At 37.4% G+C, this 19,310-nt stretch overlaps 1 protein-coding gene across 10 annotated transcripts in view; it reads right to left on the reverse strand.

Moving 5' to 3' along the window:
- Positions 1 to 19,310, reverse strand: part of SYNE2 (spectrin repeat containing nuclear envelope protein 2) — a 224,697-nt gene that overhangs the window by 63,747 nt on the left and 141,640 nt on the right. For 8 of the 10 annotated variants that reach the window (XM_039319483.1, XM_039319485.1, XM_039319484.1 and 5 more), the window contains 13 exons: positions 17,347 to 17,463; positions 14,035 to 14,147; positions 13,116 to 13,251; positions 12,200 to 12,328; positions 11,329 to 11,481; positions 9,541 to 9,762; positions 8,833 to 8,934; positions 7,356 to 7,475; positions 6,058 to 6,258; positions 3,402 to 3,563; positions 2,785 to 2,916; positions 1,359 to 1,555; positions 194 to 326 (listed from right to left, as the gene is read on the reverse strand). In XM_039319483.1, coding sequence (XP_039175417.1) covers positions 194 to 326; positions 1,359 to 1,555; positions 2,785 to 2,916; positions 3,402 to 3,563; positions 6,058 to 6,258; positions 7,356 to 7,475; positions 8,833 to 8,934; positions 9,541 to 9,762; positions 11,329 to 11,481; positions 12,200 to 12,328; positions 13,116 to 13,251; positions 14,035 to 14,147; positions 17,347 to 17,463 — 1,917 coding nt within the window. The remainder of the gene's footprint in view (positions 1 to 193; positions 327 to 1,358; positions 1,556 to 2,784; positions 2,917 to 3,401; positions 3,564 to 6,057; positions 6,259 to 7,355; positions 7,476 to 8,832; positions 8,935 to 9,540; positions 9,763 to 11,328; positions 11,482 to 12,199; positions 12,329 to 13,115; positions 13,252 to 14,034; positions 14,148 to 17,346; positions 17,464 to 19,310) is intronic. The other 2 variants (XM_039319480.1, XM_039319481.1) reach the window with 2 other exon arrangements.

Consider the following 19,310-nt stretch of genomic DNA (forward strand, 5'->3'; position numbering starts at 1 on the left):
GAATACTGTATGTTTATTAATGGCTCCAAGCAACAAAACTTAAAATAAAAAAAAATCTTTGACTAATAGGCATTGAGCTCTCTAGATTAGAGAGATGGTTGGCCTGTATTGGGGACAATGTACAAAATTAGATGGAAAGACTGTCCTTGTATTTTTACATCAGTCTCTGCTACATAAACACTGTCTAACTTACAAGCAAACTCTGAATATGGTTCCGGACAATGTTCTGGTCCTGAGATGCATTGAGAGACTGCTCCTTCCAATAGTTCACATTTTGCTCAGCAGATTCCAACCAGACATTGAGCTCCTTTGAATCTTTGTTGTAACTTCAGGAAAAACAAAAGAAAACAAATCAGGAACTAGAATCAATGTCACTACAGGCCTCTCAAACAGCCATGTTTCTGGCTGGTAACTTATAAGGCAGTTAATAATCAGCAGAAATCAATGAGCATCCTGGCAGATGGAATTTGGAGGCTATATCTGAAGAAGTATAGGTTTGCTAGTCCTATATGAAAGCAATGAAAATATAAAATGTCTATCCTCTCCTTGCTCTTTAGATAACTTTGGTTACATCTCCTCTGTTTCTTTTTTAAAGAAAAAGAAATCAACTTCCTATATGCTATCTGTTAACAAACGGAGTAACATCAGATATTCTTGTATCCAGTTGCACCCAATCCTGGACAGGAGGTCCTGGTTATAGTTATTCACCTTGATAACCTTCTGACTGGGCTATTGCTATCCGAAAACTTCAATTGGCTCAGAATGCAATAGCATGAGTAGTTATGGGCACATCTTTTTAAGTCTATATAACACCATACTCCACAAGCTGCATTGTCTTATGATAGGCTTCGGGGCATGATTCAAGGTGCTGCTTATTACTTACAAAGCTCCGCATGGCATAAGGTTAGATTGCTTGATGGATTGCCTTCTGCCAAGAACATACTCCCAGAGGGAGGGCATGCTCCATATTCTCTTTTTCAAATGTTGTCATCCTATGGGTCTTAGGAAGTGTTCCTTTTCTGTGGTTGCCCCATTCTCTGGAATGATCCCCCATCCAATATATGACAAGGCCTAATTCCTCTCATCTTAACGAAAACTGTTAATGCCTGGCTCTTCCCTCAAACATTAGGGGCCATCTAAGTATGAGTCTCGTTGATGTTAGGTGCTCGGTAGCCATTTTATATTTAGTATTTATTTATCATATTGTTTATTATTATGTGGGGGTTTTCTTTAGAACTGGTGTACTCTTCCCAACTTGTCATTTTCAGATTTTGAACATGATTGCTAGGGAATTATGTGAATTGAGAATACCAGATGAGGGAAGCTGACCTTCAAAAGCAAAGAAACGTAACTCCTACCTGGACAAGAGTTTGTGCAATGTCTCAAGTCTTTGTAGTTCATGATCAACTCTTTGGGAAAAAGATACCCACTGATGTTCTAGCTTCTCAATCTTGGATTGCAATTCAGGGCAGCTCAGAAGTCCTGTCAAATTCTTCCCTTCTTTCACTATTTGATAATATCTAGCCTGTTCCCCTTCAATGTTCTTTTTGATTTCCTAAGAAATTATATAAAATTATAAATAAAAAGTAACAGATCACATTATTACTAATTTATTATCCTTTCCACAAAAAGGCAAATCTATTTATGATTCAGTGTTCATTTAATCAAATTTGGCAATCAACACATTTTATAATTGCAATTTTATAATTCTTTGCATGAGCATTAATTGGGGAAAAAATGATGTCTCCCATATCTTTTTCTTTATTTTATTCTATTTAGATTTTTTTTTTCACTTTCTCAAGAGGGATCTGTACGTATTTGCTGGCTTGTTTATTTCTCTCAAGATAACTGTTTTACATCTACCATCTTCTGACTCAATGCCTAACTGGTGTGAAGAGTGTCAAGTTTTTCTGTGGATCACAGAATGTAAGAGTTGAAAGTGACTTTGGAGATCCTCTAAAGCAGACATGTCAAATTCGCAACGTCACATGACGTCACGCAACGTATCGGGACGGTTTTGCTGTTGTCGGCAATGGGGTGGGCGCAGTTTCGGGATGACGCATCCAGCCCGCGGACCGGCAGTTTGACACACCTGCTCTAAAGTCTAAACCACCCTAAGGCCCAGTGCAGGATTATATTATTACATCAAGCTTGATCTCTGGCCATCCAGAGTCAGTTTAAAAACCTCCAGCAGAGATCACCAGTTTCTCTTCCACTGCTGAACAGTTCCCTCCATCACAAAATTTGTCCTGATGTCCAACAAAATTCTACCTTGTTGTCATTTAAACCTCTTTTGTCTTGCCTTCTTTAACAACTCTGAACCATTTGTCACATGACAGCACTTCAGAAAGTAGAAGACAACTCTCCAGTCTTTTCCTCTTCAGGTCAAACATATCTAACCATTCCTCCCAGCCCAAAATCATCTTGATGCTGTCTGCAAGACATACTCCAGCTTGTCAATGGCCTTCTTAAATGGAACTACACGAAATGACAAAGTAAAGTTTCTAAAGACATGTTTAGCCTTCAATTCCTTAATTACAAAAAGAGGAAACATTATTCAAGTATTTAGCTCTTATACTGTGTATCATTCAATAACAACTATAGTTACAATGGAAATTACAGAAGCTAGAGCAGGCATGTCAAACTGCCGGCCCATGGGCTGGATGCGTCACGCCAAAACTGCACCCACCCCATTGCCGGCAAGGGGGAAAAAGTCACGATACGTCGTGTGACGTCACGTGACGTTGCGAGTTTGACATGCCTGAGCTAGAGTAAAGTCAATACCTGGAGGAACTGAATCCTTTCCATTGCTCTTTCTTCTGTCTCTTCCACTAAAGCCACAAAAGGCACTGTGGGTAAAAGTGCCTCCAGCTTCTGGCACAATGAAATGTAGCTCTCATCAAACACTATCCAGTCCTGTAAGATGAAGAACATTGTTAGTAGATCCCAAAAAATTAAGTAGTAAACATTATGGTTGTATAAAATAATTTTCTTCAATCAATTTCTTCCAAACGTGTACAAATTTATACTGGCTGGGGGGTGATAGGAGTTTTGGATTGATATATCATAAAGGTGCCAAATTGGGAAGGCTGCTGTATCCATCATAAACAAATGTATTCTATTCTTCCATTACAAATATGACCTTGAATCTCAGCATGATAGATTACTTAATGGGTATACAAGTACAAAAATATTTTTAATTTTATCACTCACTGAGATATAAAAAGAGCCCTGCTGATTCAGCCCAAAGTCTTGTGCCATAGCAGTATCAAACCAGTTTTGAGGTTGAATAAATTCCTAATGAATGTAAAATTATTTAACATTAATGTACTCTGTGTTAGAAGCTGAATGGAACAGACTTGTCTGAACCTATTTCACATTGTTTCATTTTACTCTCTGACCTGTAAAAGCTTTTCCAAATGGGTTCCATGTTGAATAGCTTGTTCTTCCAAAGATTTGATCTCCTGTACCATATCCTTCCAGTATTTCTCCCTGTTTTGTAATATTGAATCTGCCACTTTTTGTAAAAGAAGCATATGGCCATTCAGTTTACAGAAAAAGCTCTATGTTCAAAAAAGAAAAGGAGCATAAGTATAGATAATTATATCCACAAAATAATTATTCAAAAAAGAACACGCTTGTTTTGTAGGAGCATAAATAAAGTTAAAATGTTTCTGCTATATGCACCTGCTCTGGATGTTTCAATAATACAAAAACCCATCCTCTTGCATTCTTTTGAATTTTTACCAACAGCAAATATAACAAATACCCAGAGACCTATATTTTAACAGCATTAAAAATGGTAAATAATAGTATTTGTTACAACTCAATTAAGAATGCCAATATTCTCTATATGTTAAATATTACAAAATATGTAAGTTATTGGCCATTCTCTAAGCAAATAGACAATGATGGCTGGGCTTGCAGTTATACTGTATCTGAGACTGAAGATGCAAAAAACCCAAATCCAGGGAAAGTGGGAAGACTATGCCAGTGATGGTGAACCCATGGCACGCGTGCCAAAGGCGGCACTCAGAGCTCTCTCAGTGAGCACACCCGCTTCCAGCATATCGTGCAGGTTCATTAGGCGGCCGCTGGCACCCAGAGCAACAGCCCTGCCCAGCACAAAGGAGGTGAAGCAGCCAGCTAGCAAGCTCAAGTAGAGGTGATAGAGCACGCCCCCATGCGCTTGCTGACCTCTGTGTGTGGGGGCCAATGGTGTCAGGCAGCAGCCGCCTCTGCCTCACCTTGCCTTGGCCTGCAGTAATGGCACCCCTGCCCTATCCCCTGCCTTACCCCACAGGACGAGCCTGCTACCCACCGCCCCACCCACCAGAGATCCCCTGGATCTCCCCCCAATCTTGCCCAGCCCCCACAGATGTCCCCTCCATGAGCAACCTCAAGGTGGCCACACCCATCCCGGCCGTGACCACCCAGTCTGCCATGACCACTGCAGCCACACCCACCCAGTAGGCCATGCCCCCCGCTGCCCCCCCTCTGAGGGCATCACAATGCTGATGTGGCCCTGGCACTTTGCGATAAATAAGTGGGTTTTGGTTTACGGTTTGGGCACTCGGTCTCTAAAAGGTTCGCCATCACTGACTTATGCTATCTCCTTAAAAGAGGTCTCTTTGGATCCTTTTTCCAAAACTACTGAGATTTGACTCAATGCTAAAATTACGTTAATTTATATTATTATTCATCTTTATATGGCCGTTTCCTGCTTCATATACCCTGCTTCCCTTATCCTACTCATTGGCGTATACTTAAAAGAAAATAGAAGAAAATGGACACAGAAACTGAAGGATAAATTGGTGCAGGGCATCTGGATAAGAGAGGAGGACAAATTGGTAGAAGCATTGGACCTTATGCTACAACTTATAATGTTATTTGGGTAACACAGTTGAAGTTAAAATCTAATTTGGTACAAAGCAAGTTATTTCTCATCTTTTTAAAGAACTTGATTTCTTTATATAATTGAATCCAAAATGAAATTTGGAGGATTTTCTTCCCATCAAACACTAATTCTAAAAATTCTGGAGAAACACTACTATTTATATGAAAAAATCTCTTTGAATCCCAAATGTAATTATTTAGTCAAGTAATCAAACTATACTTCTCTTAATATTTTAAATAGGAGGTATTTCCATATGCAACATGCAAACAATTACAGCCTTCTTAATTTGATGCAAAATAGAAGTAACTGTTTCTCCTATGTTTACAGTCAACAAAATTAAGTAGGAAGCAACTCATGTTTATTCAAACTTTCTCCTGGGCAGTCTATAAATTTTCATATTCATTACCAAGGCTATATTTTATTTCCAGTAGAATAATTATAGCCCGGGATAGATGTTATATGATTACACATAACAGCAACAACCCCTCCTCTCCCTATAAAATACTTCTGCTCATTTATGATAAGGTTACGTTAAAAGCTCTGAGTGAAAAATAAGCATAATGTTTCCTGCTTTTCTCCCTAAGCAATGTCATCTAAGCAATGCCAGCTTACTTTCAATACATCTGTTGCACCATTCACCTCAAGATGAGATAAACTAGCAACTCTCCCCCAGGCAGAGACCCTATTTTGATAGTTAAATGCAAGTTATTATTTTACATTCATACGAATGGTAGTACTGCAAGAGCTAATGTAATGCCACTTGATATAAGAATCACTGTTGCTCTGGAGTGAAGACATCTCCTTCTAATCAATAAATAAATTAACACATGTATGCCTGCGTGCCTGAACATATCATAAAATTGAACATGAATCTCACTGTTGCCATGATTTTACTGGCTAGGTTCACTCTATGCTAGAGTAGGCTAAAACTATAGTTTATGGTGGGATATCAGTTAGAATCTTAGCATGATGAGAGGATTGGGAGTCAACCAGAATTTGCTATAATGTGGATGACTATATAACTTTTAAATCAATAAAATCACATTAAGCCATTGTGTAGTTTATTCATTGTATATTTTGTGAACATATCATAGAAATCCATCAGTGATTTCCTGGTATGGAAAAATATTTTTAAATGTAATTTAAGCAGAGGTCTATACCTTATGATTTTGTAAGTGTAAATCTAAATCAGATCGACTGGTAATTTTCAGCTTTGAAACATGAGCAAGTTTCCTTTTCCCAAGATCTATGAGCTCTACAGATCCTTGTAACAAAGATTCATACTGCTGTTCATTAATGAATGAAGAATTTAGCTCCTTCTGTTTGACCCTTAGGAATGCCCAGAGGTCATCCAAGAGCTCCTATAGAAATTAAATGAAATTCTGGTTAGTATTGTTTATGAGACAGTTGTAATACAGAGAAATTTATGGCATCATAAATCAATAGTCTTCAAGATACTGCAAAGTACTAACATTATTACCCTTCTAGAGTATATTTTTTATGCTATAAGGCTGATCAGAAATCAGAATTTAACTGCATATTTTGACAAATGTACATTACAAAATCTACACATTTTGATTGGCTAAGCCAAACGTATTTCCAAATTCATCCTCCTCTTGATGCAGGGCTATATTTATGTATCTATATTATATCTTCCCATCAAATTACAATGTCCATCTGAGTCTCACTGAACTGGCTGATTTGGCTCCAAAATCATCAATTGTTAGATCACCCCCAGAGTTTAAATAGACCCATTAGTTATTTGCTTTCTGGGAAAAATTGCTACATTTCACATTCTAATTCAGAGGCAGCAACGTATGGCTCATGGGTCAGACATAGCTGCTACCCAAAATCATCTAGCCCAAGGTCCCCCCAAAATATATGTTTATCTGGCACATGAGAGAGACAAAGCACATGCTGTCTCTTTGGGTGGCCATTTTGGTGAGGGCTTCATCAGTCACCTCAATGGAGGCAGAGCAATAAGTCCTTTGGAAATGCTGGCAGTGGCATGGCCTCTGGCCCTGTGTAGAAGGAACCTGCCAACCTCTATATGCTGTTCTATATGCTATCATGTATTTCCTCACCCTCATTTCTAGCAATTCTATTTTATGCCCTTGTCTTTCCCCCCAATTAAACCTCAATCTCAAAATACTGAGCTGAGTTACATTCCATTTTGTTCAGTTTGTATATCCATTTGTTATTCAGAATAACAGAGTTGGAAGGGACCTTGGAGGTCTTCTAGTCCAAGCCCCTGCTCAGGCAGGAAATCCTATACCATTTCAAACAAATGGTTGTCCAATCTCTTCTTAAAAGCTCCTAGTGTTGAAGCATTCACAACTTCTGGAGGCAAGTTGTTCCATTGATTAATTGTTCTAACTGTCAGGAAATTTCTTCTTAGTTCTAGGTTGCTTCTCTCCTTGACTAGTTTTCATCTATTCCATCCATTCAGCATGTTTACCTCTAGTTTGTACACATCATGGGTTATGGCAACTGGCAAATGAACTCTTTCTCCATGATCTCTTAGTTTAGCTGCCTGTGTCTCAAAATCCTGCAGTTCCAATTCAAAGACATCTGCCTGCTGAATGAGATATGAAATGATTCAGAATTAGGCTAGTCTTTTTAATAATATTGATATTTCTGAGGCAGAGGAAAGATCTGACAATTTTCATAATTATATTTATAAAATAACCGAATAAAACCACTTGTTAAATAGAAAAAGGGACTGGTCTAACTAAAAAAAATGTACATTCCAAACAAATGGGCATAATTGGAGTTAGGCTTTGTTTATCTCATGGAACATTATAATAATGATTTACAAAAGAGACCTGCAAAGAAGTGTTGCAGTACAGAATGCAGTTATTTGACATTGTAGCTAATTGTGTTCTCTTCTAAAATAGTCAAGTTCATTCTTCCAAACAATCACAACATTTTGTCACCAATGAATGTATTCAGTTTTCTGTGAATTGTTGGGTGGGAGATAAATTAATGGCCACTTAGGGTTTTCCCTTAATTTTTTGCACTTCTGCAGACTTTGCAATATCTCCAAGAATGCTTAGATCATCCTTCTCATGACTATAATCTTATTGGCACTAATCCTCTGACTTGATTATCAGAAACTGTCAATTGTAGCTTAAAAACTTGAGATCTCTTTATCGTTCTAATGAAAATTTGGGGTAAACTAGATTTTACAGCATAGGAAAAAAATTGACATTAGATTTCTTTTCTCTTCTGTAACATGAAATACAAGTTGCATATACCCTTATAATAATGCTTCTGTATTTTATCAGAAGGTAGTAAATAATATAGAAGGGATGGCAGGCAAATACAGAAAATAATAATGTAAGATTAAGTTTTAGATATATTTTACTGGAAATTCTAAAGAAAGAAGATATTATATGCATGATCTGATTCTATATCAGCATACATGAATAGTGGGAAAGCTACGGTAAATAAGCAATTATACCTTCATCAGGATACCATAGGCCCTGGCAGTGTAACACAGGGCAATAGGTAACTTTTTAGGGCTGAAGATTTTAGCATTCACTGACATTTTAAGATTGCTCAACAACTTTTTTTTACAGAAGTAGCACCTTAAATCCAAATTTAAAAACTTAAAAAGCCAAGTACCAAGTTAATATGACATATTTTACTTAATAGAGTATAGACTATCTAATATCCAATTAGATGTCTTCAGCAATGCCGTTAGCATAATGGAAATGTGTTATAAACTAGCAAATCAGCTGTAAATAACATTAATTAGCACCATTAAAGATTACTGACAGAAGTAAGACAAACATTTAGTAATAAATAAATATACAAATAATTCACAGTTAGAAACAATATTTGATTTGGGGGAAATTAAAAGCAAAATAAAAGAATTTAGTTAAAATGCTGGGTACTCAATTACACCTGATTTTCGTGTCTCATTTAATTACCTGAAATTGCTTAGAAATATTGTGCCCACTCATTTCACTGAAAAACTGCTGCAATGAGGATTTTTTCTCAATCAATGCATCATACAAGTGCCTGATTTCATTCTGTGACAAGAAACAAAAAATTCAATGTAAATCCAGAAATGCATTATGCAAAATTAAGAGATAATGAAACTGCAATTCAAATGGCTTGTTTAATCAGTATCATTCTTTATGTATATTCATTTGGAGATGGGGAGAAAAAGAGAGATTTTTTTAATAAATGGAGAGTATTAGAATTACACTCTCAGTGTATTTCAGTTTTGTAATCATAAATTGCTTCTCATTATGGAGATCAAAGATTAAATCATCTGTAAAGTTTGCAAGCATGGGTCTTATCTCAGATAAGCTTCTTTGTGGGTAGAAGCTTTATGTGAGTAGTACATATAACTGAATGCATATGTAGGAAATTGTGGTCTTGTGGGACGTCCATGCAAGAATACAATACAAAGATTATGTTTATGACTGTAAAACAGGACTACCATATCTAGGTTTGAAAACTCTATGTAATAATTGGAGGCTAGAGATTGGAGTTTTCTGTAAATTTGATCACATGTGAATTGATATGAGATCACTAGCATTTCAATTGGAAAAGGATAAAGCATGTTTTTTTGGTGAGCACCCACTTTAATAGATTTTAAAGATTGAAATGAAAATTTAACCCTGTGATACCTGATAATTGATGTAATGGTCCATTTCAGTTTTCATAGACTCGCTTCTAGAAGCAGCAGCTGTTTGGGTCAATTGGAGCCATACTTGTAAGTTATTAAAACACTGGGAGAATTTCTCAGAATTTCCACCCGTAGAGGTGATGGACTTCAGAAGATCGTCCTTTTTATCACCAATATCTGTGTAAAGCTTCTGTAGTTCTGCAGAGAGAGTCTGAAACAGATTCTAGGTAAGATAGGCAAGTAAATAAGGTTTTTGTAGAAATCATCAACATTAATTTGTTTCTTTCAAGAGAGAAGTTTCAATATCAGCATGAGACTTTCATATATCTCTCACCCTCTTGAGAAAATATTCCATGGTGTTCTCCTTGGACATCTTTGACATGTTCTTGAAGCTGCAAATTAGGCTACAGGGATAATATAATGTCTATATTGAAAGAGCTGCACTGATTGCCAGATGTTGACCAGGTAAAGTTTAAGGTAGTGGTGTATACATTAAAGTCCTCAGTAGCTGAGTTTGATATCTAATAGAGCAATTGTTATAAACTGTATGGTTGTTAATATACACAAAGGTAGCTCTTTTGTATGTATCTTAATAGTTAGAACTCATTTTTCTGAAAAAGGAAATGGCCTTCTCCTGCACTGTTCCTAAGCTATAGAACACATTCCTTCAAAAATTGTGTTTAACCTCTGCTTCCTCAACGTTTAGAATGATGCATTTCTTTCACTAGGATTTCAAGATACTAAACATATTTAGTATCAATTTGCAGTTAATGTGTTTTTAACTTTCTATACTGGATTTTTGTTGTAAATTCTATTAGCTGCTTGAGCATTTTCTGCTTGAAATAGAAAAAACTAGTCAAATTTTTTGGTGTTTATCTCACTACAATAGCCTGATTTCTCCTACTTTTTTGCCCTTTGAAAACAAGGAGGAACATGTAAATGGAACTAAAATTGTATAAATCTATTGTAGTTCAGATACTACAATAATTTTGCATGCTGTGAAGCTGGGGTAGATAATCCAGGTCAACTGACAGATTTTCAGTATCATAAAAGTCCTAAACCATGTGCATTAAACCTTTGCTAGGTTTAAACTATTATAAAATAGAAAATCTTATTGCCACAACCCAAAACATGAAGAATTTCTTGATATCCTCTGAAAATACAATTGTGTCATTTGCATACTCCCCATGGCCCATGAACAGCAGCAAAGACCCCCCAAAGTGTGGGTGTCCACTTTTGTTTGGAAAGAAATGTACACTTCCTCACATTCATTCCAATACTTGGGAGTCGATCTGAACAGATGGCTATGGAGGAAACCAAGAAAAATTGCTGCTTCTCACCCACTGCTTCATGAGCCAAGAACTGTATCAAAAAATTCAAAGAAATGCATAATTGGAAGAGTAATTATATTTCAATCCAATCCTGTTAGTTCAAGAAGTATAAATTAGATGATATTAAAATGAAAACTGATCCCCATTTTAAACTTCTCCAATTTTTAAATCATATCTGTACAATTTTAGTGGCTAAACATTTGCATTTCCTCTTTTTAAATATCCAAACTTCGTAACTTTAAGATTTGTGGACTTCAACTTCAAAATTCCCCAGCCAGCATGGCTAGCTAGGGAATTCTGGCTGTTGAAGTCCAAGATTTTAAAGCTGCCAATAATAAATAAATGCTAGCATTCTCAGGAAACATCTACATCTAATGCCATCATATGCAAAAATATAAATATAAAACATACAATGCTTTGGACCTCATGAAATCATTGATTTTTCCATTTGTACCGACCTCATAAAGCACTTGCTGTACAGGAGCTTCTTCACTGGAGAGTACACAGGTGCCCAACATCTGCTCCATATTGTTCAGGCAGCGGCTGATTGCCAGAAACAACTCAAAGAGTTTCCCATCCAGACTGAATGCATTTTCTCCTGTTTCATTTTCCTAGAAAATGGGAAAATACATATTTTCAATTCCCTCTTCCTGTTTATTTGGATGAAGCGTATGAACCAGTGTAAATATATTTATGCTGATATTGTAGAAGGTATTATCTGTGGCTTATTATTTCTATCCATTAAGAAAACAGGAAGAAGCTTATAGCAAGTTAGATAGATCATTTGTCCTTCTATCTCAGTGCTGCCTGCACTGACTGATAATCAAAAATGTGAAGTTGTAAAGAAAGGCCCTGTATGTTGTCCATTACAAGTAACTTGAAAGTGATCTCTGGGAGGATCTGATGTACAGGGACATGGAATCTGTATTATTTACATAGTTATATAAAAGCAGTCATATTATTACATCCAAAACGTTTCACCCTTACATGAGTAATTGAACTTTCCAAAATCCTGGCCTGAAGTCCATTGTTTAATATTTACACTGCAAATATATGCAGTACAGAACCATTTTTAAGAATAAAGTTATGAGTCTGGAAAATATTGACTGCTTATTCCAAATTGCTTTATGATACAGTCATTTTATGGGGGTGGCTCCCTCGGCTAAGAAACAGAGATGAGTACTGTCCCCCTAGAGTTGGACATGACTGGACAAGGAAAGGCTTTACTTTTAACTGGATTGAGAGTAAATATTTCATGATGCCAAAACTGGAATCCTATTCAACCACTCTGGTGGCTACTTATTTAACTCAGAGAAATGCCTTTAGTACCTGTATCTGAGTAGAAGCTTCCTGGCTTAGGTTGTCAAGCTGCGCTGTGTATGTTTTTAGCTCCTCAATAGTTGGAGTTCTCACACTTGATGTAGCACCCAGGGGCAGAATGTTTATTTTGGTAGATATCTAATATTTGGAAAAACAAAACATGTTTAGACGAGTGCGCCAGGTTAAACCCATGGTGATATACAAGTAGTATCGGATTTCTCCCCACACACACAGGTAGTCCTCAACCATTTGTTTAGTGACTATTTGAAGTTATAATGGCACTTTAAAAAGTGATGTATGACCTGATCTTACACACACGACGTATGTCTTGTTCTCACGTGCTCAAATTTTGGACCCTTGGCATGTATTTAGTCTCAGCATCCAGGGATCATGTGATCATCATTTGTGACTTTCCCAGCCGGCTTCCAACAAACAAAATCGATGGGGGAAAATGGATTTGCTTAGCAACCATGTGATTCATTTAACAACTGCAGTCATTCTTTTAATAATTGTGGCAAAACAAGTCATAAAATCAAGAATGATTCACTTAACAACTGTAGGTGCTTAGCAACAGCAATTCTGGTCCCCAACTGTGGTCATAAGTCAAGATTACAGTCTAATGTTATTTCAAAAAAATAAAAAATAAAAACAAGTATAATTTAAAGCTAGATTATTGTCATATTCTGGAATGGTGGATCCACTCAAGCAGCAAGCTTTACTCTTCTGACAATAGAAACTCTGGCATCGGTTGCAGTCATAAAAAGTATGCTGTAGTACATGGATTGTGGTTGCCACATATATTGTTGCCATATGGGACAATATCTGTATGCTCCCTTACATTTGCAGTTAACACCTGAAGATGCTTATGTGGTGCTTTGTATATTTTTGACCTGCAAGAGAGTAAGAATAAAGGTTATATACTAACCTGAAGTTCTTCCAGTTGACAGTGAGGAGCATTCTTCTTGAGTAGCAGTTCTTCTTGTAAGTATTGCCACTTATCACCCGTTTGGTCCTTTGGAGTCAATCCAAGAGACTCATTTCCTGAGCTGACTGTCTCATTCCTGGATATCCCCATTATGAGTACACAAATATAGTGAAGCAAAGGCAATATAAGAATGTGCAGCACATAAATCCAGGATCACACCAAAGACACAACTATACCAGCATCCTGCTTCTAATACAGATATAGAGATGAAATGAAGAAATAGGGCTTATATGATTGCCACTGAAAACTGTAATTTCAGGTTCCCATCATTTTCCCAGCAATATGCCAAGATTATATTATGATATATTATGCTATCACATAGGCTGTCAGTTTATTACTGTAGTTGGGGAAAAAAGAAAGTAGCAGATGCTGCTTTGAGCAGAAGCCATTATGATTCTAATATAAGTTTATTAAATGCAGGATAGATAACTTTGGGTCCTCCAGATATTTTGGAGTAAAATTCTTTCAGCCCTTTATCTTTGGCTACACCGGTTAGGTCTAATGGGAATTGAAATCCAAATATCTGGAGGATAGTTGGTTACTTATTTTTGTAATAATGAAGAGATAAAAAGTAAAAAAAAAAAAAAGTTTTGACTATCTCCTCTTTCAACCCATTCTGCTCTATATTATATTTGATTCACTTGAATTGAGCTGGCCTATGGTGATTACTTGGACATGACTATGATATTTTCTCGGCAATAGCATGGAAGGCACTGTCTTCTTGCAAGGTATTTTTAAACTTTTTAATTTTGTCTGCAGACTTGGGATTCCCTAAGGGTCTCCTATTCAACTATTAACAAGGTCCAATCATGCTTAGTTTTTGAGATTAGCCAAAGGGGCTAGGTGCTGTCAACTATACCTTGTTTGTAGTTCCAGAACTGTATTGGACCTAGGGTGAGGCTGGATTTTCTCCATGTACACTTCTAGGAAGTCAATGAGATTGTTTTGCTCAGACAGCTTTAGCAGCAGTTCCTTCAGGAGAAATAAAAACAAACTTAGGAAAACTGAAATGCAAGAAGTAGGAGTTTGCCAACAAATATGCTTTATACCATTTCATCATACAATTGCCAGATGCTCCAGGAATCAAATTGGGAAACTGCAAATTCAGATGTTGATTTATTATTTGTGGCTTTTCTGACATCAACATTCAAAAGACCGAATTGCAAGAAACTGAAAGTGAGGCTTTCTTATTTCATCCCAGAAGAGCTAAGAAAAGCAGGTGGCCCTAGAGCACGCGTGTCAAACTCGATCGCGTATCGTAATGTATCATGTTTTTTTGCCTTTGCGGAGCTGGGGTGTGTGTGAGATGCATCTGGCCCATGGGCTGCCAGTTTGACACCCCTTCCCTAGAGGATTAATCCCACATTATGTAATTAAATTTATTCATTTTGGTATGGCTGTCTATCCTAGAAGACTCTAGGTGGCTTACAAAATATAATACACATGTATCAGTAAGACAGTTAAAACATCTAGTTGTGCAGTATTTCCTCAGTTCAGTAACCAATTTAAGCTTCTGTTTTATCAGATGGCTAGTTTTATCTTATGAGATAACCAGTGTTAAACAAACATATTACTTGGTTAAAATCTGCCTTCTGCCCACCACCCAATTTGTAGTATTCTTGAGCCTGTTCTAGCTGGCTTGCTTCCAAGGTGCTGTGCCAGGGACCAGAGGTTAGATCATAAAAGACAATAGGACAATTCCTTCTCCCTGAATGTTGGTTTGAGGTACAAAATAAATTCAATATAGTTGAAGTCCACAACCAACAGGCTTTTGTGTGAGGTCTTTTTCAAGAGCAAAAATAGAAAAAAAAAGAGAGACATTTACATTTTACTTCGATCACGCAATATTCATCTGCTTAAAAAAAGAGAAAAAAGAGAAAAACAATGCTCATAAGGAGGCTTGTACTTTTTTCAAGGAAGAGAGCCAAACTAGGATAATTGGAAAGAAATTATTGAATCTTCATCCTCAAGGAAACCCAGGAAAGAAACTCTTTGTTGTCCCCAATTCTTCAATAAAAAGGCTAGCATTTAGGAAGGCTAATACAGTAGCCTCTCTGTTCCTATTAACTTTTTAAACTTAAGCTTTGCAAAACATTAACAACGTATTCAATTTCAATTTGTTCAGTTCAGGCACTGCCAAACTTCAAACTGACTAATAAAACCAAGCAAAATAAAAAACACAATTTAATAAAATTATAAAGACAAAAGAAATAAGGAACAGGAACAAATAATGAGCCTAACTAACTAACTAACAACAACAACACAGCCAAGTAGTTTTAAGAGCAGCCTCATATACAAAGCATTGCAATAGTGAAGCTGTGACCAGGTGACTAGGGAATGAGTGACTGTCTGAAGGGCCCTCAGGTCTAGGAAAGGATATAATTGGCACACCAGATGAAGCTGTACAAATACTTTCCTGGACACAGCTGCCAGGTGCCCATTAAGCAAGAACTGTGAGTCCAGGAAGAACCCAAATTGTGCCCCACCCTTGAATAGGAAAGTGCCACCTCATCCAAGGTCAAACATGAACTATCCTCAGATTTGGGTGGTTCAAATACTCTCAGCCACTCTGGTAGGATTGAATGAGAGGCGATACCTCTCCTAGCATGTTGTTAAACAAGGCAAGAGAGTTTATTAAGCCCTGCGATACTCCACAGAGGGCCTACAAAGGGCCCTCTCCCTACCAGCCAACATTGATTGGAAGCAGTCCTAAAAGAAGGAATGGAGCCATCATAAAATGGTCTACTGGCTCCCAATCCCTCGAGTGTGTCCAGAGGAGCACAGTGACTGATAGTATGAAAAGCCACTAAGAAATCAACAAGCACAATGATGAATGTATTATCTCTATCCCTACTAGACCACAAGTAATAAATTTTTCTGATATTTTCAGGCACAGCTTTACTTAGCCCACAATAATTCACATGCTAGAGAAAGCTATTTTTCAATGTGTAGTCTGCATCTTGCTTTTGTGTTCTGCCTAAGGCTGCAATTGGGCATAGTTTACAATATCGTGATTTCCCCAGAATTCGCAGAGTCACTATCGTCAGACTTACATTTTGATGGAGTTGGGACAGTGAAATTAAGGAGTGAAAACAATCCTTTGCAAGGTTAAAAGATACCCAACATTTTGGCCATCCATGAGCCAGAAATCAATTGCTAGAGGACCAGATATAGCGAATAGGCTGTTCTATCAGAAATGGATTTGGGGTTCTTTGGTCGATGGAAAATTGCCATCTTTGGTTTTGGATGGGATGGCACTGGCCCAGAAAGACCCAATGCATAATCTGGGGGTTCGCCTGAATACAAGGTGCAGGTGGCAATTGTGGCCAGGAGGATCTTTGCGCATCAGTGCGTTGTGCACCAGTTACACCCTTTCCTGCTCACAGTCAGTCATGCCCTAATCACCTCCCATCTTGCAACGCGCTCTACATGGGACTGCCTTTGAAAAGTATTCAGAAGCTCCAGTTCAGGGGTCTTCAAACTTGGCCCTTTTATGACTTGAGGATTTCAACTCCCAGAATTCCTCAGCCAGGCACGCTGGCTGAGGAATTCTGGGAGTTGAAGTCCACAAGTCATAAAAGGGCCAAGTTTGAAGACCCCTGCTCCAGTTGGTTCAAAATGCAGCAGCCCACATATTTCTGTCAGAACTAGATATGCACATGTGTGACCTCTCCTGCGGGAGCTGCATTGGCTGTTGATTTGCTTCTGAGTACAATTCAAGATCCTGGTGGTTACCATTAAAGCTCTACATGGTTTGGGACCAGGTTACCTGAAGGGAATGTTGTGGGTCCCCTATTCTAAGGAGATATATCTGACAGGAATCAGAAGAAGAGCTTTCTCTGTTGTGGCTCCCTCTTTTGGAACATCAGCCCAGTGGAGATTAGATTGGCCCCCACTATGACACTCTTTGCCAACGGCCACAGAAACCTAGAGTGGGATGGAGCCCATCAAGTTGCTTATCTGATTATGTCGCTGTTGTTTTTTTCTGTTTGTATATTGGGTTTTTATTTTTTTGTAAGCTGCCCAGAGTCACTGAGAGTGAATGGGCTGTCATATAAGTTCTCATAAACAAACAAACAAACAAACAAATAAACAAAGCAAAAGGCCTTGGACAGTGAGATGGATGGCATATAAATTTAATAAATAAATAAATAAGTAAAGGAAAAATTACCTGTTGATGCTGAAAACCATCTGGAGATCTCTCTGAAGTCACATTTGGAAACGAATTAGAGGAATCCAAATGAAATGACTGTGGGAAGTTGACAGGGTTCTTTTCAGTAGTGCTCATCTTTAAAGAGAACGAGTACCATTTTTTAGAAAAATATAAAGAGAACATGCATGTACTTTATATTTCCTTATGCTACTTTTTTAACCAAGTAGAAGCATCACAGCAAAAATACACATGTAAGAATCTTTCTCTGATAAAAATATGCACAGAAAGAATGACCAGAAAGGACTAGGAAACAGAAGCAGGAGGTTCTCAGTCATTCCTCATCTTGCTACTTCTCCCTGTAGCTTTCCTACTCCTGTCACTTTCCTCTCAGAATGGCAAGAAGGCTGGCCAAGAGAGACAGATGGATAGTAGGGAAAGGATAACAGGCAAAAAGCAACTACTGATGAAAGGACTTCATGCTGCTTACTACCCACGGCTTCTCTCCTTTAAATTCCTATCCTTGTATTCATGTTATCCACCAAATCTGGTTGTACACAGTATGTTAGAATTGCAGGAAGCTGCCATAGATTGAGTCAGAGTTCTGATCCACTGAGTCCAATACTGTTGGCAGTGACTGACAGGAATTCTCAAGTGTTTCAGGCAGGACTTTTCTCTTTCTGAAAATACACGAATTGAATCTGGGACCTGCTTCCTGCCAGACATGTCCGCCACTGTGGACTATGCTTGAGCCTGACTTTATTATGTACACAAATAAGGTTGAGCAACTATTTTAAATCAAATCTGGAACTCTCTGGCAGCCTATAGTGATGACAGAAAAGTGAAATAATCTTTTTATTCATCATTATCAACTTTCTTCTTTTGAGGTGGCTTGGAGGCCACGTGAAGATACTTCAGTTTCATTATCACAGTCGACAATGCTCATGTTTTTCATCCCTGCTGCTGCAACCAAGTTTTCTCCTTCTCTTTTCCCATCCCCCCAGGAGCAAAGGAGACTGCATGAAGCAATTCCAGACGACTTTCATGCAGCTTTTAAAAAATGGTTTTCAAAACAGTTTTAATAATTGTTGCTATTCTTGCCCCAAGTACATTATCACCAAGGCCATGTCATCTCTAAGCACAAGGATTTTTATTTTATTTTATTTATTTTTTTGCACAGAACTAAGTCCAATTATGGGCACTTATGAACAGACAATCATAAGGAACCAGGGAAATAGCCCCAATGGCAGAGAGCTAATATTCCATTTATACTCTCTCTGACTCAGTGTTATTGTTCCTTATAAAAAAAGGCCTTTTTTTCAGTCAAAATACATCTGTACCATACATATAAGCCAGTCTCAAGCTGCTTTTAAACAGCTGGAATTATTGTGATTTTCCTTAATGATTAGCAAAATAATTATGAGAATATATATCCTTATGCTGACAAAACAATACCAGAAACAGAAAAGGGAAGATATCAGCAGATCTAGGGGAAAATACAACATCTGGAGAAAATGAATGAATGAATAAATATGTTTATAATGTTTGTACTGGTTTTAATTGATCTTAAGATTATTCATCACCCAAAATCACTGTTTAGATGAATGGCTATAGAAATTGTTAAAACAAATACGTAACTAAAATATTCAATGTTGCAATCTTTTGCAATATTGTAAACTTTGTTAATGTTATCTAACCCATCTGTATACCTAGAGAGGGTTTACCTTTGGATGCCACATACTAGAAACAAACTAGAGGGAAAGAATCACAATACAGGAAAGGATTGCTACTGATAATGAGCTATTTTGTTATTGATGTGCCTGAGGTTGTTCAAGAAAGGCAACTGTTATGCTTTCTCCATCTACATACCTAGGAATGGATTTTTATTTTATTTTTTTAGAAAAAAACACTTCTCAGCAAAATAGCAATGCATGATTTTCTGACCAATAGACATAATATTAAGTAGAGCTGAGGAGGCAAGTAAT

The sequence above is a fragment of the Crotalus tigris genome, unplaced genomic scaffold, assembly GCF_016545835.1.
Source record: "Crotalus tigris isolate CLP2741 ecotype Arizona unplaced genomic scaffold, ASM1654583v1 scf7180000023598.3388751, whole genome shotgun sequence".
NCBI lineage: Eukaryota > Metazoa > Chordata > Lepidosauria > Squamata > Viperidae > Crotalus > Crotalus tigris.